This window comes from Theileria equi (genome assembly GCF_000342415.1).
Source record: "Theileria equi strain WA chromosome 2 map unlocalized gcontig_1105316255037, whole genome shotgun sequence".
Classification (NCBI taxonomy): Eukaryota; Apicomplexa; class Aconoidasida; order Piroplasmida; family Theileriidae; genus Theileria; species Theileria equi.
Window position 1 is genome coordinate 1,059,387 of NW_004668230.1, and position 25,433 is coordinate 1,084,819.

Here is a 25,433-nt window from a genome sequence, read left to right on the forward strand (position 1 = left end):
TGTAAATTTAATTTTTATCAGCCATGTAGTACGAGTTTCCATAATGCCTCGTTCCGGTGGCCTTTTGGACTCCCAAATTACTCTCAACGTTGAGAGATTCTTCTTTGGGAAACACGAGTCGCTTTATCCAGGTATTTTGTGGATAATATCTCTTTGTCATTTATTTTATAGGTACACACTTGACAGAAAAGACAACGGACATCCGAGGCGTAGTATCGGATGGCTTTCAGTACCTCAAGTCCCTCAGCCACGTAAATGTCTGTAGCTACGTAGATATGCTACGTTCTGACGACAATAATTATGTGTTTCTATCGGAAGGCTACTCCCTAACGTTAGGTGATGTTTTAGAGAGGATTGAAAAGTCAAAATGGAGCAAAAGTGATGTGTACGGGTCTATAGAACTCGTTGGAATCATAAATCAGATTATTTCAGGTGTACAGTACTTACATAGTTCTGGTATAGCCCATGGAGCGCTAACTTTGGAGAATATCCTAGTCACCCCTGATGGCTACGTGAAGATTTGGGGATATGCTAAACCATATCTTAGTGGTCTTATCTCACGATTCTTGCGCAAATGTAACGATTCTGAGCCTATGGATGTTGGCATTGATGAGTTATCTAGTCTCCAGCTCTTTTATACACCTCCTGAGGTCATTCTTGACTGTAAGCTGGAAGCCAATTTTAAGGTTGATGTGTGGTCACTTGGCATTTGTATACTCACCATTTTGTCTCATTTTCTTCATGTTACTGCAAGCATACCGGTTACTGGACATAGGGATGTTGCAGAAATTAGCAAAGAGAAAGCAACTGATCTCAAGAATGCATTCGTTGTTTTATCTTCTCTCCTCTACGTCTTTGGTTCGGAGTATTCAGACGAGTTCAAAGGCAATGTATCTGCTATCGGTCTTAATATCGCAAAAATGGTGAAGAATACCTTTCCTACGCCAAATGATGAACAAAGTGCGCTTGAAACCATCTGCAGGGCAAGCTCAGAACATGTGGATTCTGTAATGAATTATCTTGTAAATCTCATAGATTGGATTACCGGTAAAAGGATTTTTGACATACTTGATCTGGAGCCTGGGAATGGCTCCTCCAATTATAGCAAGGAGTTGTATATCCTCGGAATATGCTACGATTGTCTGATCATTGATCCATCCGAGAGACCCTCTTCACTTGATATCGCACTCCGGTATGATATTATAAAGCATAAAATACCACATTGTACCAAATCTTTTCCACGGTTTGCTTGGTCTATTTCCGATAAATACACGGACTTCATTTCTGATTGTTCTAATCATGAAATGTGCAGAAGAAAGTATGTAACGTGTCCAAACACTAGCGAATACCTGAATTTAGATGTTGGAATGGATGATATATTTTACTACTGGAAGTTAATTGGTAATGATCCGCTAAATCTCGTGCAATCTTTGCAAATGCCCCCTTTATCATGTCTTGTAGATGAAAATGGAGCTATACAAGAGGGACCATTTTTTAAACTTGAAGCTGCAAGAAAAGAATATACTCTTGATAGATTTGGTCTTGGCGAATTATTTACGCACATTAAAGTTGCGAGTCTCTTTCCCATGGTTCTGGAGCACCAACTGCGGCCGTCCTGCGGATATGCTAGACAGCATTCATTTATATATCAATGGTTCAGAATCTATCGCTTCAGAAAGCTCTTGGATTCATTTAATAAGGAAAAAATCATAGCTGAGGCAAAAATTGACATTCCTCCCCTACTTCGGAAGTTTATATGGTGTGCAATATTGGACATTGAGTACAAGAATGAACCATGTGTTGCAGTAGCAAAATCTCGTTTGGTATCAGAAATTGAAAAGGTTGCTGTTTTTTACAGCAATGATATTTTACGCTCCAAAAAGAGTCTATCAGAAATTGCATCAGCTATTGAATATATAGAGAATAAATATGCAAAACTTACCAGTTGTTTTTACTCATTCTGCATTCCATTATTCCTACTATATCATGATGCAACGACTGTATTCAGAGAAATCCTAGAAACTATATTTTGCAAATATCTAAAGGACTTTTACGTTCCATCTGGGTCATTTGTAAGTACTTTTTTGGCTGAATTCACAACCCTGTTGAACTTTTTTGATCCAAAGGTTGCATCACACCTCAGAAGTATAGGCGCTTATGCAGATTCGTATGCTCTACCGTGGTTCATGACACTATTTGCAGAAAATCTGTCTGTTCATCAGCTTTATATTATTATGGATGCTGTTGTATTACGACCTAGATCATTCGTAAAATATTTAGCGGTAGCAACCGTACACTGCATGAGAGAAAATGTGCTCGGATTGGCGAGTTCCCACGCATTTACTTCATTCATATCATGCGCAATGGAGACTATAAACATGCCAATGTTGGTAAATTTGGCGATAAGTTTATATAACCGATGGAATGAAATTCTTACGCTGGGTAAGGATGAGGCTTCTTCCCAAAGCCTGGATAGGGGTACTTTCACATTTATCATGGAAGAATTTCCATTTGAACGATGTTTTAGACTTCCACTTGATGCTTTCAGCTCAGTTCTTAACAACTGTATTCTAGTAGATTTGAGACCTCTCGAATCTTACAATTTTGGATCGATACCAAATTCCATACACGTTGATGTTTTATTGAACATACTATCAGATTCAGTATCAACTGGGAACAAGTTCACCGGTAAACATGCAAATGCTAAACTTAACGCCGCTATAAAGGAACTCCAGGATAAGACAAATTTGCTATGGTTGCACAAAAGTTCAAGCTTTATCATTATTGCAGCAGGAGATGGATATGATCTTGAAGAAGAAATGCTCTATATCCAACGTTTAACCTTTGAATTCAACATTAGACACCTATGCTACTATAGAATAAATGCAGATGAGTGGCCAAGAGTGCTCACGCTGGCCAAAATTTGACTGTCACTACACACTCGTTATTTAATGTTATTATTTCATATACTTGGTTTTATATACTTGAAATTGTCCAGTTATGGTCAATTTTTCAGATGTATACCCGTGAAAGTCGCAAAAGCGGCCAACACATGCCGTCCAGTTCACACAGAGGCCTTCGTAAGGCCAATTATCACGAAAAATACGAGATTCCATGATAATTTCAGGAATTCGTGCTCTAAAGTTGAGGAATCTGAAATAGATCCGGAGTTCGAATCCTGGAAAAGAGATTTGGTAGAGATTCCTGGGCCGTGGAAGGCATTTCTGCCTGATAGTCTGGATAAGGCCAAAGCTATCGATCCTACCCCTGGGACTAGGCCACTGTTGCTATTTTGTGACATATCTGGAAGGGTTACCGGACCGGAAACGATAGACTCTCCCAAGGGATCCTTCATACTAGATGCCAAAGAACTCAGATTAGTAGACGATGGAGAAAATTTTATCCATTCCAGAAAGTAAGTTGAAGATAAACTTGATTTAAAGTGTAGATTTGTGATCATACTTTTGAGTGGAATCCAATTTAGCAACCTCCGGCTGGTTATGGCTGGGCGTATCTTCTACTCCAAGAACCATGTGATCGATAAAATACATGGAGCAGTAAAGCTTCGCTCTGCATTTTGCGTTGGGCAAGCCTTCATAGAATCGTACGATAATGCGTATGCCAAAGAGGCTCTAACAAGACTAGACAGGAAAGTCGTCACGGTTTGTCTAGACACATAATATACAAATTTGCGCAGTATGACAATTATGGAAATGAGACCGACCCACTAGAATGGAAATACCAAGAACTAGAAGCTGTAGGATCACCATTCAGATGGATGCATGGCACAAATGACTGGAAATTACTAGGGCCATTTACATTATACAAATCCCTGGGAGGAAGGCCACCGCTGAAAGAAAGGAAACACTTATTCTATCCTTTCAATCTAGAGGAAGTATATAACGTTGTCGACCCATTTCAACTCAGCTGTAAAAATCATACAGCAATACAAGACCTGGAAAAGGAAACCCATGATGTCATAACCAGACTATTCGAACCAACCGAAAAGCTCTCCAATATAACAATAAAGGATCCAAAATATCTCAAGGAACTCGAAAACGAGGTTTGTAATGTGCAGAGAAATAGATACCATACAGCTTATTCAACTTGGAACTCAAGGACCAAGCTTTTACAAGAATACCATGGAGTAAATTACTCTGTTCTAATCTCAAACTCTTCATCGCTACTTTGTTCATCGATCCAGTCCTGTAATTTTGTATTTTGTAAGCAATAACTTACGCATGTTGGAATTTCCTCTTTTGGTGGTTCCTTGATCTTTTCCACCTGCGCCTTGCTAGGAATAGCTTGCGACTTTAGGTCGGTTTTACCATCGAAAAAGTAAACGTCCAATTGACGCCCATCAAACATACGATTGTTAAATTTCTGTTAATTATGATAAGCGGTAAAGAAACAAACTGAAATAAAAGTTTGTGCGTCCAACCCAGTCTTGAACTTTATACATACAATCCCCTGTGGATGTCTGGGTATGGGAGTGACCTTTTCAACTTCAACATATTTTGCAACCTCCTGTACGATTTATTGGCAATATGTAAATATACCGTGTGAATCTCCTCCTGCAGCTCCTTATAAAAGTCAGAGTCAGCTTCGTGCATTTCCGCCTCTTTGGTTGAAAACATTGGTTTAGATATAACGATTCTGCGATCGGTACCATCATCCATATCATATCCCCAACTCTGTAGCCTCTCCTGCTCATATTTAGCAGCCAGATATTTTTTGCGCATCTCGGGATCAGTTGTTAGAATCCGTTTTCCCTTTTGTGGCTCATATTTTGCCTGTATTCGTATACATTTGTTATCCATACATACCTTCTCAACGTGTATTATATAGCCTGTACGAAACTCGGAATTGTCAAAGTATCGAAGGGCAAGATCTACAGACTCTTGGTTGACAAAGGTAACTGTAGCATCCGATTTCAAATTCCCCTCTTCATCAGTATATAGTTTGACCTTTGGGAGAGCTAAATGGTATTATAGATGAAAAATCCAAACATACTCGTTATTGGATCAATTTTTATGACTCCAGCCCTTTTAAAAACCTGTGAAACCTCCTCAACTGTCGTATCCTTTGGCAGTCCAGAAATGTAGACACTGTAAACCTTTGAGGAATCTACCCACTGTCCAGACTCTATTCTCTGCTTTTTTCTCTTGAGGTATTGCTTTTTCTTTTCTCTTTTTTTCCTTTTTGTCTCCTCCTCTTCATCATCTTCTTGCTCATTCTCCTTTGTCGGCTCTGGCACCTCTTCTTCATTTTCATCCTCTTGGACCAAGACTTTTTTCAGTTCATTACAGGATGAAATTGGTTCCCATGCAGCCATTCCATCGCACCAGACATTAGTGCAACCGTCAATGAAGGCACTGGTTATACATGTAAAATCCATACGGAACATACGATTTGAACATTGACTTTAAGGATTCAGTGTCGCAGGGGCCCCTAATATCATTCTCCCCGCACTGTATATACCACTTTGGTGCTTCTGCCATTTCTACATTCTACGACGACGGCCAGGTCTCTTGGTGCGAACCGCGGTTTTTGCTAAGAAATGATAGGTATAGGAAATAAACATACATGCTATCTTCAGGGGCAGATCCTCAGCTGAAACCAAGTCCTTTGAAACGGACCAATGGAGGAATAGAGCATTAAATTGGTGTACGTGACGAATGTTGGACTCGGGATTGATCCTAAACTTGCAGCACTGAGACAGAGATAAATTCCAGAAAGACATAACACACCTGTTTGTTGTCTGTGACCTTCAAGATGATTTTGTGTTTCTCTTTAAGATACTTAACGACATATTTTGTCTACAAGTAATGATTTCTAAAATTAATCCTCACCTTTAGTGGAGTTCTAAAGTACAAGAGCCTTGCTTCATGTAGGAATTCACTCCAGTTGTCGTAATAAGTCATCGCCAAAGATGTGCAAGCAAAAATGTTCTTGGAAGTGCTAACAAAGCATGGCCATTAATTGTGGCTTGTGGTCAGGTTCCAGAGCTTATACTTTACAATCGAAAAGTTTGTAAATTTAAATTACAGGAAATGTGGAAAATAGCTCAAATCCTTCAGTCTGTGGCAAGAAATCCAATCTGATTGCCTATGGGGTATGAATTTGCTATTTTTGGCCCAAATCTCCAACTATAATCTCCAATTTAATTATTTTATCCAAAAGACTCTTGTTTTATAACTGAGTTCTAAAAATGGCGGACTGGTTCCCTACGATCGCCAACAAAGCCGGGTCTGCCTACCCGCCGATGCAATGCTTCCTCTGTGGAGAGTACGTCGCGGCTCCTACGTCTTCCAGGATGTGCTCTACGTGTCTAGCCAAAAGCGTAGACCTGAGTCAGAGCGTATCAACGCATTGTACGATCTTGCAGTGCTCTACTTGCGGAAAATTCTATCACGATCGATGGTATGTTTTATAGACTCGCTCTCAACAAAATTCAGGATTAACTGTGAGCTTGAAAGCAAGGAACTGCTCTCTCTCTGCTTGAAGAAGATCAAGGGTATCAACCTTTTAAAGATTATCGACGCAAAGTTCAACTGGACAGAACCGCATAGTAAGAAGCTAAAGCTCCAAATCCTGGTCCAAAAGGAAGTGGAAAACAATTGCATTGTTGAGCAGACACTGTTTGTCGAGTTTACCATACGCTCTACGCAGTGTGCTGCCTGTAAACAAATGTATACTCCTCATACTTGGAAGGCACTGGTACAAATTAGGCAAAAGACAAAGGATAAGAAACACATGCTGCTTCTAGAACAGATTATATTGAAGAATAATGCTCATGAGGTTGGATTAATGCTGCATAAACACCCATCTGTAGAACGTACTAAACATTTTATCAAGGCGAAACGGTTTTGATTTACATTTTGCCAATAGACCAGATGCCCAAAAATTTGCGGAATTTGTATCGGATAAAATTGTATCGCAACTAAAGAATAGCAAGAAGCTAATAACAGCAGATATGTCCAACAACAAGTATAACTACAAGTATACAATCCACGTTTCTTTGATCCCCGTCTGTACCGATGATGTGGTATGTCTTCTCCATTTTATACATAACATTCAGGTCTTCTTGACCCCAAAAGTTGCCTCAATGTATGGAGGAATTTCTCCCTTTTTGCTCTGCGTAAATTTGACGTCCACCATAACGCTGCTGGACCCGTTTACGCTGAGAAAGTTGGATATTTCAAGCGACAAGTACTGGAGAAATCCCTTCTCTTCATGTATGTTTTTTTGTACATACACATGTATTTGCAGTATTCACCAAGTTCAACTTGTGCGAATTCATAATTTTAAATGTCGACCGAGACTATTCCAAGAAATGGGATGACTCTCCATACGAGTATGTCCGGGTTTTCCAGATTAAAAACATGTAGGCTTGTGGACGTGGAGGTTATGGCTGTGAACTCCTCCAAGATTATTTATACTAAATCGCACCTAGGAAAATCGCTAACTGTTGGAAGCACATTCAGTGGCTACGATATCAGCAGGATCAATCTGAATGGGCTATCAGAGGAGGAAACTGACATTGAAAATCGCATTCCATTTGAAGTTATTCTTGTAAGAAAGACCAAGAAGCCTACATCCAAACACAATTGGGTCCTCAAGAGAATCTTTACAAACGTTGGTTTTATTTACATCTTTGCATCAATGGTATAGAAAAAGGACCAAGACGAAGAGATGGAGGAAATTGATGAGGATGAACTGCTCGATTTCAAGGATGAAATTATGAGCAAGAAGGAACTGCACAATCAAATCGACTTTTATCGCAATCCAAAGTAGGTCAAACTATGCCAAATTCACTCTCTGTAGGTCACCAAAGAACAAGACTGAAGATGAAGATGTTAACTCTATCTCAGTTCAACTCAAGGAACTCTCTCTTCACGACCAAGAATACTTTTAAGTGTAGCATAATAGGCGTTGGTTGGTTGATTTGTCCGTTATTCTCAGGGTATATACATTACTATTTCATTAATTTGGTTAGACTAGTGCAAAATCCAGAGTTTTGTATGAAAATGAACCCTTTATGGGTGCCGTCGTCTCCGCCCTCTTTGGCCTCCAGGATCCATTTCATGTAAAATAACAACAAAATGTCCAAAACAGACGTTGAGGACGTTCCAAATGACGATCCATATGCCTTAAAAAACGCTCCCTACCTGAAACCGAGCAAAGACTACAAATACAAGGAAAAGGTGCTCGTTTTCGCAAATAGAGGCATTACAAACCTCGGAAGGCAGCTTTTAAACGATTTAAAGTCTTTGCTTCCTCATCACAAGGCAGAAGTAAGTGAATTCATCTCAATATTGCGACGTTTTTAGTCAAAATGGGAGAAGAGAGTCTCATACGCCGAAATCAACGAAATTTGCGAAATATCAAGGTACCATAAGCTATAAATTCACTCATGCAACTATAAATAGCTGCTCAAGTGTGGTTTTCATAGAGTCCAAAAAGAACGAGATGATCCTCTGGGTCGCCAAGTCCCCGTACGGGCCAACGCTAAAGGCTAGGATCACAAATAGTGCGTTTACAGTCTACTCACACACGAATCTTCAGTCCATACCCTCAAGGACTCGACTTTTTTTGGAAATTGCCTCGCAAGGTCCAGACCACTATTGACCTTTGACAAGTCATTCAGCGAGCTTCCGCACCTCAAGCTCATTCAGACGCTCTTTACTCAGGTCTTTGGAACCCCAAACAACCATCCAAAGAGCATGCCATTCCACGATCACTGCCTCTCCTTCTTTTACCTGGATAATCACATCTACATGAGACACTACCAGATATCGCCAGAGAATGAATTCTCAATCAATAATCCAGACAGACAGATGCTAACTGAAATCGGTAAGTCTATTTCATCTTCATCAAAGTCTCTAGGACCTCAATTCGCACTGGAAGTCATCCTACTCCTCAACGGGAGCTTCAACGGAATCACCCTCTGGAGGAATCCAAACTACCTATCGCCAATTGTTGTAAGTTCTACAGCATTAAACACGTTGCATAAACAGATGCGCAAGTACAAAATGAATGCAGAAGCCGAAAGGTACAAGAAACGACAAAAGTTCAAAGACGTAAGTCCACATGTTCCCGCACAAGTTGTTTCAGATGAAACGAGAAGAAAAGGAAGAGAGAGAAGATCCTCTATCCAACGCAAATGTCTTTGCAGCTCCATAAATCGCCTAACTTTTGTACCATTCACTCTATATACATTTTACTTACTCTACTCCATGGCTCATACTACAAAGGAGAATAGAGACGTTTATTACCGAAAAGCCAAGGAAGACGGATATCGAGCCCGTAGCGCCTACAAGTTGCTACAAATATTCAAGGCACATGGGATTTTCTATCCTCTAGTGGATTCTAACGAAGCAAAAGCTATCATACTGAACCACAAGTGTGTCTTTCAAGGTAGTAGATCCGTACAGTGCACGTCCATTGGAAGAATAAGGAATGTCATCGATCTTTGCGCCGCTCCAGGCAGTTGGAGCCAACTTGTTAGGAATTTAGTCAATTATGACTATCTGTCATTCAAAACAGCCGTAGATTCCCTGGATTCAGGCTCTATATGTAGCAGAGTAAGAGATTACTGCAACACTAAACCCGTAATCGTATCAATTGACCTACAGGAAATCGCTCCCATCAACGGAGTCTACACCCTTAAAGGAGATATCACCGATAAGAAGGTCCTGGACCAAGTACGTGACCTATTCGTCGACAATATCAGCAAGAATATCGCAAAAGTATCCAAAGACTCAAACATCGAAGCTGGAGCTCAGCTCATCACCTGCGATGGAGCTCCTGATATCAGTGGATTGCATGAAACTGATGCTTTTGTGCAGTCTGCACTCATAAGAGCATCGCTTTGTGTCTGCTGCTCGATCCTGGATGCCAATGGAACGTTTGTTTGCAAGACTTTCTTCAACTCCACAGAATCTCCAATATTCAGACAAGTCAGCATATTCTTTGATGAATGTACAATCTTTAAACCTTCCGCATCTAGGATGTCTAGCTCCGAACACTTTATCGTTGCAAAGGGATTTAAGCCTCTTGGAAAATTGAGGGCCATAAAGGATCCAGAAACTTCTAATTTCCAAGAGAATATTCCAGAAAGTCTATTCCTTGGACCCTTAATGCAGTGCGGTGATCTAAGCGGATATGATAAAGTAATTAAACTCTTAGAGTAACTGGGCACTCAGCCATTCGTGAATCTGGCTGCAGAGCACATCAGCAAGTAACTGTAATTTTAAAGTGTCTTTAACATTGGCTTTACTCGACACACGAATAACACCCTCGTTTGGGTCCATTATAATTTCAATGTAGTAAACTATTCTGTAGAATTTTATTTACATGCCATACAACTTACCCCTCTACGTCTTCAGTGTAAAGATAGAATTTTGTAACATCCTTGGCCTTTCCAGACGCCTAAGCGTTTGTGCATAAAATCCAAGAAAACATACCAAAGTAATAATGTACACCTGCGATAAGATCAACTCTAATCTTTCAATATTAACGCTTGAAATTGTAATCTCCATATCTTTTGAACAGGTTTGTTCAATTTCAAACCAGTTCTTTTGAAATTCATCCGACAAGAGGGTACTCGGATGAACTAGCTCCAAACCTGTAGTCTTCTCTCTTACACTTTCAATTAAAGGCAATAGGTCATCAACTTCTGTGTTGGTTTGAACCGGAATACATTCTGGAATTGATACTTCTGTCTTGACATGTTCATGCTTAAAAATGTCAATGTCCACGTCGCCATATTCGTAAGGGAAGTATACACTGCTCGAATATCCTCTGCACTGATCAATAAGATGGATCGTATTGAATTTTTCGCGCCAATTATTGTCTGCCATGAAAAACTTTTCATGATCCATCAAAATATAGACATTTGGTTCCACCTGATACTCTCCCTCAAAAATCTCCCTCGCAACATCAATGTTGGAGAGAAGGTTATAGTAGAATTGTGCACAGGAAACAAGGTCTGGATTGTTTGATTCGGTAAGAACCTAAATTCTTGTTATATACACAAATCCATAACTTACGCTCTTTAAAAGCCTTGACAAAGAATCAAACATTTCTGGAGGGCGCTTTAAAAACACACGAACCGAAGCTAGAAGAAGCTCGAGTGTAACTACATCAGGTCTCTGTGCCTCATTAATGTAGTCCTCTAAAGTATACGGTGTATGATCCAGATCGTACCCAAATTCTCCTATACATTTGTTGTACAGATTATACAAATAGCTTACCCAAAATTGATATATAATTGGCCTTCGCCTGAGGGTAAGAAATCGAATCACCGGGATTCTTTAATACTTCAAGTAGCTTGTCCACACGTCCAGAGTATACGCGTAATAATACCTTTATTACCAGCAATAGAGACGTCGTCAAGTAAGGGATCTGAAGGCTGAATATAACGGACATTCTCTCGACAATGGTATTTAAATTGGAAGGTATCTTGAGCGCGATAATTCCAAGTGCCAAGATCGCTCTATTTGCAATCTCGTGGTTAGTGTCAGAAATGTATTCATTTAGTTCATTAGCAATTAGCTCACAATTTTCCTAAAAACATCTTCACGAAGAAACTACAAACTTACAGTTGTTGAAAGAGCAATTAAAATGTTCAGCTTAACATTCTTTATATACGGAGGATCATCGTAACGACAGAAGAAAACCTCAAAATAGTCGATAAATGGGATCTTGTGACCCTTCAGCTCTTCATCGACAATGATCTTCGAGACATTTACTATGATTGACAAAATGTTTACCAGTAGAGTATAGGCTATTTCATCTCTCGTACGATTTAAAAGGGAAATAAGAGGGACCTGTAAGCGATTAATAACCTCCAGCTGTAAATTCGCATCGTTTTTTGTCCATTTTATAAAACATTTAGCGGTTGCCAGTACAATGGCTGATGACGAATGCTTGAGTCTATCATCCAAAAGGTTCATCAAGTCAAAAAGTTCATCGTTACTCGATGGTACGTATGTGTTTAGAACCTCTAAAACGGTGCATTGTTCCCATTCGTTCATATTCTTGAGGCAATTTGCTAGATAAATGATAGTAGAGGCTGTTAGACAAATCTTTCCAGAGTCGGATATCTCTGCAATAGCACACATTGCGTCAATCATTACATGTACATTTGAAGATTTTAGTGCCATTTTTAAATCATTCAAAATGCTATTCTTTCCATAGTCGTCCACTGCTTTGTTTTCCAGCGTGTCCTTTGATTTAATCACCCTAATGGAGCCTATTATCGCTGTTCTCTTTACAGAATCTGAAGGATCAAACATTTTCTTCAACACGGAAGAAGTAGCATATTCAATAGACAAGGAAGTTCCAAAGGAAGAAATATTGCGAAGTGCCAGTGATCGAATGACTGGATCCAAATTGTCTATGTCCTTAAGTAGTGTATTTATGGCTAAAATAGCCAAATCTGGGTTATTCACACTGTATGTAGATAGGTAAAGATAAATCATCTTCTTCTGGACTGGGTCATCGGTTTGCGATACCATAACAACATCCGTATATAGAGACGATAAATCGATACCCATCGTCATACAGGCTATCAATCTCTTTAATATGTCTCTACGTCTGTTTATTCCCGCATATATGAACGGTTCCATGTTTGTGTGAACAATTTGCGATACAAATCGCTCAGTAGTGGAAGCACATTGGTTGTCCAAGGCCATTTTCCTCAGCAACAGACGGAGTTCACCAATCTCACCCTATAATATGAGTTTTATATATATAAAAGGTCTGTCTTACCTTTCTATAGTCCACAAAGAAACCAGGTTTGAACCTAGGAGGAGCCAAACCAAAGTGCTCCATTTTAAGGGTCGGTATGGAGACCATTTTCGAAAGTCTTGTTGCGATAGTAGAGTATAATTGTCCCAAAATCAGAATTAAATGCCAAGCATTTTATGTGTGCCGAATATAAAGTGGATTTGAGTCCATACACATTTATGAGGGCGACATCACTTCTATGGGTTTCATCTCCAAAGAATAGTTTTTTCTCCGCAAATTTGCATCCGTATATCTCCCTAAAGATTATTTCCTTGAAAATGTTCCGAAGAAGATGGGGAAATATATCGAGAACGATCTTGTTGCGAGGCAGTCCTGCAAACAGAGTGGCGCAGTGGAGTTTAAGTTCGTTTTCTCATTAAATATACGTTATTTTACAGCTATATTGATTTCCGCTATATGGATTTATAAAAGTGAAAAGGCTAATCCTCGTAATCGTGGTATATTCTTCAGGGATAACAAGGCACAGGCATTCACCCTCGATGAAGTGGAAGAATGGAACGCAAAATTTAAAAGTTCTGGACAAAAGTAGTCTTTTTATTCTGTGTAACATGCAAGCTTTACGTTTCTGAGATGGTAAAAATCAGTTTTCTTTATCAACAAAGGGACGTAACAAACCAGTTTGCTAAATGTTGGTATATTTTGTACTATAAAACTCACCCTGCCGAATTATACAGGGGTAACTCAACTGGTTTGATGTGGTTATTCTCAGATTTTTGGTCTTTAACTTCCAAAACCCAAGCAAAAATCAAAGACACGGATTGATTACCCTCATCAGTTCTAATCGTATTTTCATCACAATCGTAGAAGCCGTTTAAAATCTTTATATTATCCAAACGCATTGTTTCACTTGTTCTTTTCAATGGAATTTCAAGGTACTTGGTACTATTTATTGTACTATACAGTAAAAGGTCGTGTATATTGCAATTGTTTCTTTCTGATATCGCAAACTTTAAAGCTTCCATCAGTACTTCTGGTGATGTAAAGTGGTCAAAATTGATTTTTATACTTTTTCCATTGGTAACAAATGTATAAAGTGTCTCACAAGCTAATTTGTGATTCTTGTTTCTGTATCCAGAGGTAAGTTCGCGGGATAAGCATCTCTCAAATATTTTACATGATGACTCATAGTACGGCCTTTCAGAGTATAGTTGTTCGTTATCGTAGTCCCCTTTCTCATTGTTCACTTCTTTGCTAAGTTGTGGCCAAGTGGTTAGTCCAACCATAGATGGAGTGGTCTTTTCTGGCATCTTACTTATCCATTCTTCAATGTCATCCTCGGGAACTCCAAACGGATAAATAGATGAATCTGTAAAGTCTATAATTTCATCTAAAATGCAAAGATCTAAACTGTTTGATATCTTTGAAGAATATATGTTAAACGTTCTCTTTTTCCATTCGTTGATTACATTGCTTAAATCAGAGGATTCTACAGTGTTTTCCATAATTTTAGTGAGTGTAAATGTCTCTTTTATAGCAATTTTGATGTCGTTATTATCAAAGTTATAATTCTTTGTCCACCCATGATAGATTGACTGTCGATAAATAGAGATAGCATGCAGAAGTATAGTTCGTGTTGAAAGAAATCTAACCAATTTTGATTGACAATTTTGTACCTTGTATGATAATAACAAATTGATAAGTATATTTTTAAGTTCATTTGAACCTTGATGTACAATTATGCAGCATTTAGAGAGTATGCTAGTTGGAAGAGAAACTGATAAATCCCATTCCAAGAATAGCTTTGATTTGTGTTTATTTACAAATTTTGACTCTAAAGTTTTTGTCCAAAATGGAAATAAATGGGTGTTCTTTACAAGTACAAAATTTTCATTACTTAGTGCCTCTTCAACATTTTGTTCAATCCTATCCAGTTCAGATATTGAACCCATTGCATATACTTTTAATTCCTTTTCCAACTCTCTTGAGAATGAGTTTATAAGCGTAAAAGAATCTTCCACGGCATCTATTAGTATAAAAATCGTATCATAATAGTTGAACACCTTGAAGTCAAACTTAGTTTTAGCATTGGGAAATGTTTCACAAATAGTCCCAAAAAGTGAATCTTTATCTTTCAATTCAAAGTTTGCTTTTTCTTCAGTTTTAGGATTGTATTTAGTATATAAATTCAACATTTCAAGTTCCCAATGTGATTTATCATCCATAAACATAGCCTGCTCAATCCACTTATAAATTGTAAAAATTGTCGAATTAATGTCATCTTCTTTGTAAGATTCTCTCATTGCATGAAAGATTATATTAATGTCAAAAGCATATAAACTGTTCAAATCCTTAATCTTCGATATAGAACTGTATATATCCGACAATAAACCCGTATATTCTTTGTATGACTCCATCACAGAGAAGAATACTTCATTTGCATTGCTCAAAGAATAAAGTTCATTTTCTAATTTATTGACTGTTATTTTATGATTCTCTAAAAATGATAGAGAATTGTGATCCAAAAGATCATCCACATTCACCAAAAAGTCTAAAAGCTGATTTTCCAGACAATTCATAGATTTACTAAGCTCTGCCATCTTCGATTCATAATCCCGATGACGGAGGTATAAATCCCGGTTTAGATATTCCACTATACGGTCCCTGCAAAATAACTCAAAATAAGGTACAGATAACTTCATATTTATTACTATAGCCCTATTATATATACAGAACAATAAATAATCATCCTCTGTTTTATGTTCAGACAAAACAATACTTGAACTAGGACATATCAGATATATGTAAAATTGAATGTTTTCAGTGCTATCTGCTCTTTCCTCGAATTCCGACAATATTAAACCTTTCACTTGTGCACTAGAGCAATGTATGTTCGTTATAACTATTTCGCCACCAAATTGTTTTACAGATCTCAGAGCTGCAGTAAAACTAGGATCACATGCCGAAATGACTACAGAATCTTTACCAACAATATCCTTGCATAAAAATTCTGGAGAATCTAAAATCACGCAATGTCTATATCTCATATTTTTCTCAATTGCAGTTCTTTCAATATTTACCTTGTCAAAGTCAAATGAATATATAATTCCACGGTTATTGAGCATATTTGTGATTAAATTGACTAAAAGATCGCCTTCAGATTTGTCAAGCTTAACCAATAGTACTGTAGATGCTTCGAGTAATGAATCACCCAAAATGAACTTTGAATGTTTATCAAGTTCCTCCAAAAACTTTTCCCATCTTATTATTTCATTAGATAAATTATCCAACATCTCCTTTGACCTAGACAGTTTTGATTCTATAACTTCTATTTCACTGGTTATTGATGAGACAGATAAAATTAATTCTGCGTAGTCTTTCTTGTACCCTTCTATCTCAGTTTCCATATCACTAACTACTAAATTCTGATCTTTTAATGCCTGCTCATTCTTTAAATAATTACGTTTTATTTCCTTTATCTCTTTCTTTAGTGGGTTTACACTAATTGATATTTTGCATGATGAAATCAACGAATTGACCCATTTTGCAAGCGGACCTGCGGCCTTAGATGCTTTAAATATTCTTTCTATATTCCATTCTTCCTTTGAAGTTGCTTCTGTCATCATCTTGTATTTGTTTTTGCTAACATTTTCTATATTAAATTCGATAATTTTTGTGATAAAATCCGAATTCTTTATAATCCTCCTAGCATCTTCCCATGAAATATCGTTTGTATGATCACTCAACAACATTGCAATAACTTTTATGGTATATTTTATTATGGATGGAGGATTTGTCATCGATCTAAGTTCATCCAGGCTTTTCTTATTTATGTTTTCAACATCTTTTTTTGCTGATTCCAATAGTGGAAGTACCTCATCTAACTGGGCTTTTATTTCTCTTTTACGTCTATTCAATTCATGCTTCTCATTTTCAAGGATTTTAGAGAGCTCAATAGCACGTTTCTTGCTATCTTCACATGTAGATTGCTTTTCCACTATCAATCTCATTTTTATTTCTGCCTCATCACTTTTGCTCTTTAAATGCCGTTTTCTTTTATCCAACAATTTGCCCATATCATTTACAGAAACTTTAGATTCCTTAATCTTTTTTATTCCGGAATCTAAATGCTCAAGTCTTTTTATATTTTCGCTACTATTGATTTCAAACGTATCTTTGAAAGTTTTCATAAAACTAATGAATTCTAAATGGTTAGATTCCCTTATTCTGGTATATTCAGAGAATAATTCTATAACTATGTCCATAATTTGGTCTTTATTTTCGATATTAAATATATTATTTCCAATTTGTAGCATACTTTCATCATTAAGCTCATCGATTCTGCAACTTATACCACTGGATATAATGGATGAATCAAAAGTTTTGCAAGTGGAAATAAAAATTATCTTTAGGTTTTCACGTATATTCATGTTGAATTTTTTGATAAAGATATCGAATGTCTTATGTTTGAAACCATCCTTTTCATATATTTCCTCCAGAACCTTTGTATCAAATAAAAGCGTATAATCCCCCGTAAGTACCATATTCTTGATAATAAATAGATCAAAAGGAAGCTTTAAAGAAATAAAGTCCCAATTTATACAAATACAATATTTTGACATGACGATTCCAGCGTCCTTTATACGTTCACATAATTTTTCCATATCATCAACATAGATATATTTGTAAGTATCTTTTGAAACTGATTTACATATTAGTCTTTTCCCACTGCATGTTGGTCCAATTATTGACAAATGAGATGTTTTGGAATATAGGAATTTAGAAATTGTGGATATTGTTCCTTCCAGCGAATCATGGTAAATTATCGGATATTTAATATGTTCTGTGCAATAATTATAAGAACAGTCTTCGATTAAGCATATTGTTTTACTTTCTATCCATATTATTGGAGTTATTTCTGCAAGTCTAGAAGGAAGCAAAGCCATTGCAACAAATACAAATGTTATGTTCTCAACATGTACCTTGTTCCACTTGAATGATTTTTTATCAAAGATAAAAATGTAACCAAATTGAGAAATATGGCGAATTATCGGAAACAAACGATGCTTTATAACATGCGCATCTGCTTCTTCTATGTCCCTAAGAAATACCAAAAGTCTTTTCCCGGATTTTGGCAACAAGATGCTCCTCCCATCGTAATCATCAATATTACAATTCCTCATTAAATGTTTCATGAGCAATGAATTACTATATCCATCATGTATATTTATGGTAATCGTTTGGTGTTCATCTGACAAAATTTTTACCAAAGCTTCTTGGGAATTATTTCCACGCAGTATAAGTAGCTTGCAGTTCGCAATAAAGTTTCTAATAAGGTCTATTCTGCTACTCAGACCGAGTCTTTCCATGTATTCTAGTTCTATCTTGTAGTAATCAAAATCCACCATCCCTGAAATTTCCACAACTCTTTTACTAATTATTCCCACAAAGTCTTTAAAGTCATCATCCTTGAATTGCATGCCAAATGCGCTTACTAAAGAAAATATGAAAGTGTTGAAAGATTTATCTAGAGAGTCCATTAAGAATTTAAATAGGGGGAGTTGATTTCTATTGGATTCGGCTATGTCAATGTATTTTTCAAAATAATTTTCATCCTTTAATACATATCTCAAACTTTGATCAACAGAATCAAAACGTATTACAGCACATCGTGATATGGTTGCTGCTGTAATATTTTCTAATGAATCAGTTTCAAATATAATGCGAATGTTATCCGTCAAGTTTATCCTGTCGCCACTAGAAAGCGTTAAAATTCTGCTGTCATCTAAAAGTGTGTTCAAATTTTCAATCCACTTGGAATCCAAGTTTCCATCAAATACAATGAAAACATGTTTATTCGTGTTGCAATAACTCCTTAAAATGCTCGAAAATAAACCATCGTATAGTTTTTTATCTCTGTGTTCATAGAGACTGTTTGCATCTGGATCAAACCTTACAATTTCGTAATCAATTCCACTTGAAGCTTTAATTAATTTTACAGCAATATCAAGTGCAGTGCTTTTCCCTGTCCAAGATTTACCTAAAAGTATAATTGCGGTGGAACACTTTTCCAATTGTAATATTTCAATTGCCTTTAGACTTATATACGAATCCTTAATTTCCAAAGGTTTAAAGTAAGATGTATATACATCATTTATTTGTAGGTTTTGCCGATACTCTGGAAAAATTCGTGAAAGAATATATTTGAAAATAGTCGTATCACCTTGATCTAACCTTGGACCAATTACAATTAATAAGACGTCTAAAATATTCCATTTAGGAGCATTATCAATGCACTTAAGATAGTTTATATATTTAAATATTGATTTTATAGAGCGTAAACCAAAGTTATATTGTGGTCCTACCAACACTAAATTGCATGCGTCCAGAATAATTTTAAGTTTAAGTGATACATACTCGCTATCATCAAATCCACTGAGCATTAAATTTATTCTAATTATCTGGAAGATACTTACAGTTTCCATTACAAATGGATGGCACATTAAACGTGTATTTAAAGGCAGAACACTTCTGCTCAAATATCCTGGATTCATAGTCACGAAAATCGATGTTCTAGAATTCACCTTCACTTCTTTATTGGATATAACAAGGGTACACTTTTCATCTGTTTGCGAGTGTATATGTGTAATTTTCTCAGTGATTGAGGATAATACTAATTCATCCAATCTATTGAATTCGTCAAAGACACCCCAATAACCTAATATGCATAACCCACTAAATATTCTTTCCATATCCAGAGTATCAAATGAATCACTGCAGTTAAAAACGAGAGATGTATATCCGCATAGGTTCGCTAAAGCTTTTATTGATTCAGTTTTTCCTGTTCCAGCGGGACCCTGTGGATTCCCAACAAGTCCAGACTCGAGTGCCATTGACATAGAAACAAAACAATTTTCCGTAATTGGCGTGATAATAAGGGCTTTTGTTGCTCCAATGTATTCAAATCCATACTCGTAAGACCGCATGCAAATCTTCAAATACAAACTACCGTTGTAATAATACCTTAAACATTTTAGCCATTCGAATGAACTTAATCCACATAATTTGAATTCTTTTGTTTTATCTGCATGATATATTAACACAACAGTCAAATTGTGTATCTTTATTTGCATGCCGGGTTTTCTTGCGTGTGAAAGTATACATTCAGTGAAAAACAAAATAAAATGCCAAAACTCAGTGATTTCATTTTCGTTTCGAATTTCTTCCATTTTTCTAGTCCATAGAATAGATATTGATGCTACTTGAATCTGTGATGGAAACTTCCTCATCCATTTTTCCAGTGAAGTATCTTCAAAGTCAATTCTCCCATAAAATTCTCGCAAATCATCTAGCGACTCATTTAATAGATATTTTAATGTGTTTTTTATCGATGAGTCGACTTCTTTGAGTATGTCTACTGGGTTTTTATCGGCAGAAGTAATTGATTCTCTAAAAAGTACATCTTCTCCATCGTGAGAAGAAATTCCAATAATGTTCTTATTTTCCGTAAGTACAAATTTAGATACACTTGGAAATATCTTAAATAGATAATTTTTAAGAGTTTCAATGTTTTTGCATCCAATAATATGCAATAATTCTTCGTCATTAATAAAAAAGAGTCTAGGAAATATGGATCTTGTATTATCTAAATACGTCTTTAACATATTCTCTACATCATTAATTTTAGTTAATAACAGCTCTATTTTTGTAATATGGACATGATCTATTTGGTTTAAGGAAACCAACAAGTCTACTATTTCTGAAAATTCCAAGGAAATTGAATGCATTTTTTCTACTCCAAGGGGTAGTTGAATTTGAACCTCATGGAATAGAAACAGAGTACTAATATACCCTAACTTTGCAAAAAATATGTTCAAAGTATCCAGAAATGTTTTTGTCATTTTAAATTTATTTATCCAACATGTTGAACTATCTGTAATTGATCTGTTGTGATTGGACTCTTTAACTATATTCAACGCCATGATATTCTCACATAAAAAATCATACAACGATTCTATATTTTTCAAACTATACATTCCAAGTTTATTGTCGTAAATCCACTCTAAACCAAGTTTAGACCACATTTTCTCAACTTCAGATATGTATCTATTTACAGAATGAATTTTCTTTCCATAATGAATTATTTCAATTATATCTGTCTTTTTTTCTCTATAAATATCAAGAAGGATCTGTATTGAGATTTCTACCGCGTTATTTGGATCCCTCCTATGTGTTAATATAAAATTGTAGAGTCTATCCTTAAAGTCAGTTTCACACATGCAGGACAAGATATCCATCTCATAAATTTCTTCTATCTCAGATAACTCTTTCGAAACAAGTTTTCTTATCTTTGGACAATTTTCAATTAACTCTCTTATTTCTTCTGTGCCTCTATAAGATGATATGTCCGATAACATTAGTCTTTGGATTTCTATAATGGCTTTCATCCCATGCGTAAACTCTAACTTGTAAGAAGTTATTTCAGAATATAGTTCATCCTTCTCAACGTGAGTATTATCCGTTGAGGATCTTATGTGAGTCAGTATTTCCTTTATAATGTTAATATCCCTAAGGAGCTTAACCTGCTGTAAATAACTAAATTCAAATTCTGAAATCTTTTCCACTAGAATATTAACATCCGAAAATATCTCAATTCTGGAAACAAAGATTTTCCATTCTGCATGTAACGTTTCTTTTTTCTCAACACAGATGCTGGCTGACTTTGATATCCACTGTAATAAAACGCATATATTCTCATTGGAGGCAAAAGAATTAGCCTCAGAGAATAGTCTTTCTATTATTCGATATAGAGAACTAGAATGGATCCAATTCCTTGAGAGTGCAAATCCAAGCTTTTTAAAAATTCTCTCTACACTCATAACGTTATCCGCTTGACCTTTCCAATTCCCATAATTTACAATTGATTTATTTATGGAAGAAACGTACTCTAAGGTTTTGTTAATTGTTTCTTCCAGGAATTCTGAAGCAGGTATGTGTTCCAACTCAATATTTTTAATAGGTTTGTTTTGCATTACATTCAAACATTCTTCTATTAGCGCAATATCAAGTATAAATAAATCCTCTTGAACAGATTTGCCTTCATTAATTGATGCGAAATCCCTATTCTGCGGAATAAGAGAGCTTTTTGGTACCCTAAGCCCCAATGATTTTGAGCATGCAAGTAAGACATTTGCTAGAGTTTGAGATGAGTCAATAATAGAATTTTCAACCAATGTTTTGATGGAGTGTCTAAACTCGTTAACTCTTGCTACATATGAATTCTTTGGAACTCTTATAGATATGGGTCCAACCTTGACAATTTCATTGATACTTGCACACTCTTCAAAGAGTGAATTCGAATCTTCTATTATTTTAACATATTCCTTTACATCTAAAAAACTTAGAGAAACTGAGCCCACCCAATCTGATGCTAAAACACTCCAGAATTGTATCATTTCTTCAATTGAGAATAATAGTGTTTCAGCTACAATTATGCATTCAAGGAAACAAGAATTGACAACCATAGATTCTAAAAATGTTCCATATTCTTGAAAAACTGTCGGATCCAAAATATCAAATAAACTATTGTACATGAGTGTTCTAATTGACGAAATACTTGGAGTGAGCTGATCATTGGAAATTAACAGCTCTGTGTTTATTGATTCATATACGGTCCCATTCTTCCACCGATAAAATTCGAGTTTGACGCTAAAAATTCAAAGCATGCAATATGCCACTAACCATGTTCTAAGAATTTCATTGAGCGATTTTGATATTTCATCTTTTACTAATTTAACAACTTCCGGGTCATTATTTAGATATTTTATTCTTGAAAAATAAGAAATTGTAGAAGTTTCACACTTTGACTCTCGTAGTTCTAGGCTCTGAAACCTTTTTTGACATCCTACAATGTATTCTGATATTTTAAAAAACTCGTGTAGAGACGACACAAGTCGATCTAATTTATCATCATTGGTAAAATCCTTTAATTTAACATCAATAAATTGCTTTAAATTATTGTATAGACTCTTGTTATAGTCATTCTCAAGAAGCAGAATGGCTCTTGGACATGAGATGCCTTGATTGAAGAGTTCATATTTTTCATTATCCAAAGCGTTACACGATTCAATTAAACAATCTAAAGAATTCAAATAAATCATTTTTTCTTCAGTTTCTTGGTCAACATCGTATTTATTTCCCATGAAAGGTTCCTTTAGTATCATAGATAATCCTTTAAGAGAGGGATTTATAGATAAAACAAAGGATCCATTCTGCAGTTGTTTAATATCCAAAATTCGTTCATCAGAATAAAAATCAACTATGTTAGGTTCAAATTCAGTATATTTGGCATCGAGTACCATTTTCTGTAGGACTAACTGCAGTCCATGTAGTTCATTGTCCCTCGATATTGTTAGTAAATTTTTAATTACACTGAGTACAACCTGTAATTATCATGTATAATTTCTGTGAATACATACTGTCATTTTTTTCCTTAAGATAATAGTCGGTAAAAGTTCTTCAGAGCCTTTTGGGAATGGATAGCTAAAGTTGGAGATATAATTAGAAAGATCTATGGATTCTTTCACAACAGAGTCTATTACAGGATCAATGATTTTTTTAATATGACCATATGATTTGGATAATATCTTCATCTCTCTTGTAGAGTCTATAAATATAAGGATATCATCCATGCATTTTCCATCCAAATAGTTTTTTATAATGATTAAAAGTTTATTTTCCGAATTGGACAGTTCTGTTTCAAAAAAAGAAATTGACTTTGTAATAAGAGTTGCTCTATTAAAACTATGGGATGACTTAGAATATTCCGTTATAATTCCTGAGATAAATGAGATATACTTCGCCTTCAATTGGGTGGATAGTTCTACAAGAGATTTTTGGCAATCAAAATTCTCCAAAGATTCGGAAACTTTCGGTATTTCCTCATCCTTAGATATTTCAACGCCACTAGACAGATAGTTGATGAATACGGAAATATCCTGGTTGATATCATTTGTTCTAGATTGGCAGGATCTTATGGATTTTAACATATCCTTATAAACATTTATTGGCTCTAACAGGGTTGTAAGTGGGAAGCATAAATTAGAGTCGTCCACCCGTTTCAAGTGCACTTCAAACCTCTTTAACTTACCAACAAAATCATAAAAAACCTTTAGAATGTCTTTTAATATTTTATTCTCCATTGAATCACCAACGTTTGATAGCTCAACAGAGACAACTCGGCTGAACGCCTTTATAATTTCCATAATTAGACTGGTCACGAATTCTGTGAAATGTTTGTATGATTTTAATATCATCGCCTTTTCCATATGGAGGAACATTTGGTCCAGTGTAGCCTTCAATGATCTGACACCTTCCAAATGCAGTAATTTTTCGATTGGTAAACTACATAGAAAGTTGTTTATTTTTGTTACTTTTGTTAATGTTTCATTTACCACTGATACCGAGTCACAAAAACAATATATTGTCTCTACAGAGAAGCCATTATACTCCAACATCTTTAATGTGTTGGTAAAATTTTCTGATTCTACCTTAATCTTTAAATCTACCAACACAAGTTTGTACGTTTTCCAAAAATCAATTTCATCACACAAGTCCATATCGCTATTAAATGAGGAAATTGTATCAGAAATATGTTCCCTCACTCTAGTGTTCATGTATTTAAATTCGGACTCTTGATAGAACGAATCTGTTGAATCACTGTCCGTATCACTAGAGGAGCTGCTTCCAGAACTTTCTGTTTCTGAGGATGTAAAGCTTGATTCTGACTCTCCATTCACTTTGGAGTACGCACTTAGTATCCTAACGATCTCCAACGACCACTCTGTAATGTTTACCCTGATTTCATTAAGTTGTGCTTCATCTAGTTGCATCTTGTACTCTTTTAGAGTTCCAGATGCATCAAAAAGGGATGAGAGGGTATTAGATATAACAAAGTTCGCTTTTTCAACTGAGGATTTAGAGGGGAATGACTCTAGTGACTTTGATGCTTCCCTTAATTTCTGAAGAATATCATTTATTTGACTTCGTTTGGGATCATTTTGTTCAAGAGTATTGAGTTGTTGCATGATTAGCGGTGTGATAATATCATGTATATACGAATATGAGATCGAGTTTATGGATGCTCCTCTCTTCCACATGAATGGTATCAGCATCAGGTCTCCATTTTGAGATTTTTCTGGGTCATATCCGCACTTTATGAATATGACAAAACTATCAGAGTCTAAAATATCGGAATTCCACCCCAAATTTGTCGCAATCTCCTCCTTTGTAGAATTGTGCTTGACAAAAATCAAAGGCTCGCTGTTGCAGTTGCCGAGAAACTCATCAATAACCTTTTCATCCAGCACATTTTCATCATTTATGCCGAAAAAACAAGATGCTATAAGAGCGACATCGGCCTTATTCTTGGAGGATTCCAAGTCAACCGGAGCAGGATCCATGCCTAATGCATACAATAACTAGAATTTGCCATGAATTTAGGCTACCCTGTTGACAAACAGTTGAATATAGGACTGGATACAACTTTTACTTAAAATTTTTAGACAGTGAAGATACTGGAGGCCATGGGATAGGAAGGAAATTTCTTCGTTCCTCAAGGGAGACTAAAACTGGCACACAAAACTCTTGGTTTGACGGATTTGGCGAATGTGTTTGCCAAA

General features: G+C 36.1%; 9 protein-coding genes across 9 annotated transcripts, besides 1 other annotated feature; 5 read left to right on the forward strand and 4 right to left on the reverse strand.

Moving 5' to 3' along the window:
* Positions 1–43: 43 nt before the first annotated feature.
* BEWA_039490 (conserved hypothetical protein) lies at positions 44–2,945 on the forward strand (the record flags this gene model as incomplete). Its single annotated transcript, XM_004833306.1, has 2 exons — positions 44–131; positions 172–2,945. 2 exons carry the CDS (start codon positions 44–46, stop codon positions 2,925–2,927), a joined length of 2,844 nt encoding a protein of 947 aa, XP_004833363.1. The 3' UTR covers positions 2,928–2,945.
* A 6-nt stretch (positions 2,946–2,951) lies between these two features.
* On the forward strand, positions 2,952–4,151 carry BEWA_039500 (conserved hypothetical protein; the record flags this gene model as incomplete). The annotated part of the gene is made up of 4 exons (XM_004833307.1): positions 2,952–3,415; positions 3,449–3,662; positions 3,698–4,063; positions 4,098–4,151. The coding sequence occupies 4 exons, from the start codon at positions 2,952–2,954 to the stop codon at positions 4,149–4,151; spliced, it is 1,098 nt and encodes a 365-aa protein (XP_004833364.1).
* Position 4,152: 1 nt separating this feature from the next.
* Positions 4,153–5,335, reverse strand: BEWA_039510 (hypothetical protein; the record flags this gene model as incomplete). Its single annotated transcript, XM_004833308.1, has 4 exons — positions 4,153–4,383; positions 4,417–4,527; positions 4,560–4,978; positions 5,014–5,335. 4 exons carry the CDS (start codon positions 5,333–5,335, stop codon positions 4,153–4,155), a joined length of 1,083 nt encoding a protein of 360 aa, XP_004833365.1.
* Positions 5,177–5,280: a sequence feature (CT-rich).
* Positions 5,336–5,503: 168 nt separating the features above from the next.
* BEWA_039520 (signal recognition particle 9 kD protein, putative) lies at positions 5,504–5,924 on the reverse strand (the record flags this gene model as incomplete). Its single annotated transcript, XM_004833309.1, has 4 exons — positions 5,504–5,553; positions 5,587–5,713; positions 5,751–5,819; positions 5,853–5,924. 4 exons carry the CDS (start codon positions 5,922–5,924, stop codon positions 5,504–5,506), a joined length of 318 nt encoding a protein of 105 aa, XP_004833366.1.
* A 236-nt stretch (positions 5,925–6,160) lies between these two features.
* BEWA_039530 (nonsense-mediated mRNA decay protein, putative) lies at positions 6,161–7,936 on the forward strand. The gene is made up of 7 exons (XM_004833310.1): positions 6,161–6,801; positions 6,836–7,048; positions 7,082–7,238; positions 7,273–7,357; positions 7,392–7,638; positions 7,675–7,793; positions 7,828–7,936. Exons 1-7 carry the CDS (start codon positions 6,271–6,273, stop codon positions 7,916–7,918), a joined length of 1,443 nt encoding a protein of 480 aa, XP_004833367.1. The 5' UTR covers positions 6,161–6,270; the 3' UTR covers positions 7,919–7,936.
* Positions 7,937–8,105: 169 nt separating this feature from the next.
* On the forward strand, positions 8,106–10,196 carry BEWA_039540 (conserved hypothetical protein; the record flags this gene model as incomplete). The annotated part of the gene is made up of 5 exons (XM_004833311.1): positions 8,106–8,297; positions 8,334–8,392; positions 8,433–8,533; positions 8,569–8,856; positions 8,890–10,196. The coding sequence occupies 5 exons, from the start codon at positions 8,106–8,108 to the stop codon at positions 10,194–10,196; spliced, it is 1,947 nt and encodes a 648-aa protein (XP_004833368.1).
* Positions 10,197–10,371: 175 nt separating this feature from the next.
* BEWA_039550 (Adaptin N terminal region domain containing protein) lies at positions 10,372–12,864 on the reverse strand (the record flags this gene model as incomplete). The annotated part of the gene is made up of 6 exons (XM_004833312.1): positions 10,372–10,434; positions 10,470–11,018; positions 11,055–11,221; positions 11,259–11,571; positions 11,607–12,737; positions 12,778–12,864. The coding sequence occupies 6 exons, from the start codon at positions 12,862–12,864 to the stop codon at positions 10,372–10,374; spliced, it is 2,310 nt and encodes a 769-aa protein (XP_004833369.1).
* A 160-nt stretch (positions 12,865–13,024) lies between these two features.
* Positions 13,025–13,811, forward strand: BEWA_039560 (conserved hypothetical protein). Its single transcript, XM_004833313.1, has 2 exons — positions 13,025–13,158; positions 13,194–13,811. Exons 1-2 carry the CDS (start codon positions 13,074–13,076, stop codon positions 13,343–13,345), a joined length of 237 nt encoding a protein of 78 aa, XP_004833370.1. The 5' UTR covers positions 13,025–13,073; the 3' UTR covers positions 13,346–13,811.
* Positions 13,470–25,214, reverse strand: BEWA_039570 (conserved hypothetical protein; the record flags this gene model as incomplete). The annotated part of the gene is made up of 3 exons (XM_004833314.1): positions 13,470–22,461; positions 22,495–23,195; positions 23,232–25,214. 3 exons carry the CDS (start codon positions 25,212–25,214, stop codon positions 13,470–13,472), a joined length of 11,676 nt encoding a protein of 3,891 aa, XP_004833371.1.
* Between the last annotated feature and the right edge of the window lie 219 nt (positions 25,215–25,433).

Coding starts and splice junctions, on each gene's coding strand:
- BEWA_039530 (XM_004833310.1), top strand. CDS start 6,271: ATGCTTCCTCTGTGGAGAGTACGTCGCGGCTCCTACGTCTTCCAGGAT. Junction 6,802..6,835: donor TGAAGAATAATGCTCATGAG/GTTGGATTAATG, acceptor ACCCATCTGTAG/AACGTACTAAACATTTTATC. Junction 7,358..7,391: donor TGGGATGACTCTCCATACGA/GTATGTCCGGGT, acceptor AAAAACATGTAG/GCTTGTGGACGTGGAGGTTA.
- BEWA_039560 (XM_004833313.1), top strand. CDS start 13,074: ATGTTCCGAAGAAGATGGGGAAATATATCGAGAACGATCTTGTTGCGA. Junction 13,159..13,193: donor AGTGGCGCAGTGGAGTTTAA/GTTCGTTTTCTC, acceptor GTTATTTTACAG/CTATATTGATTTCCGCTATA.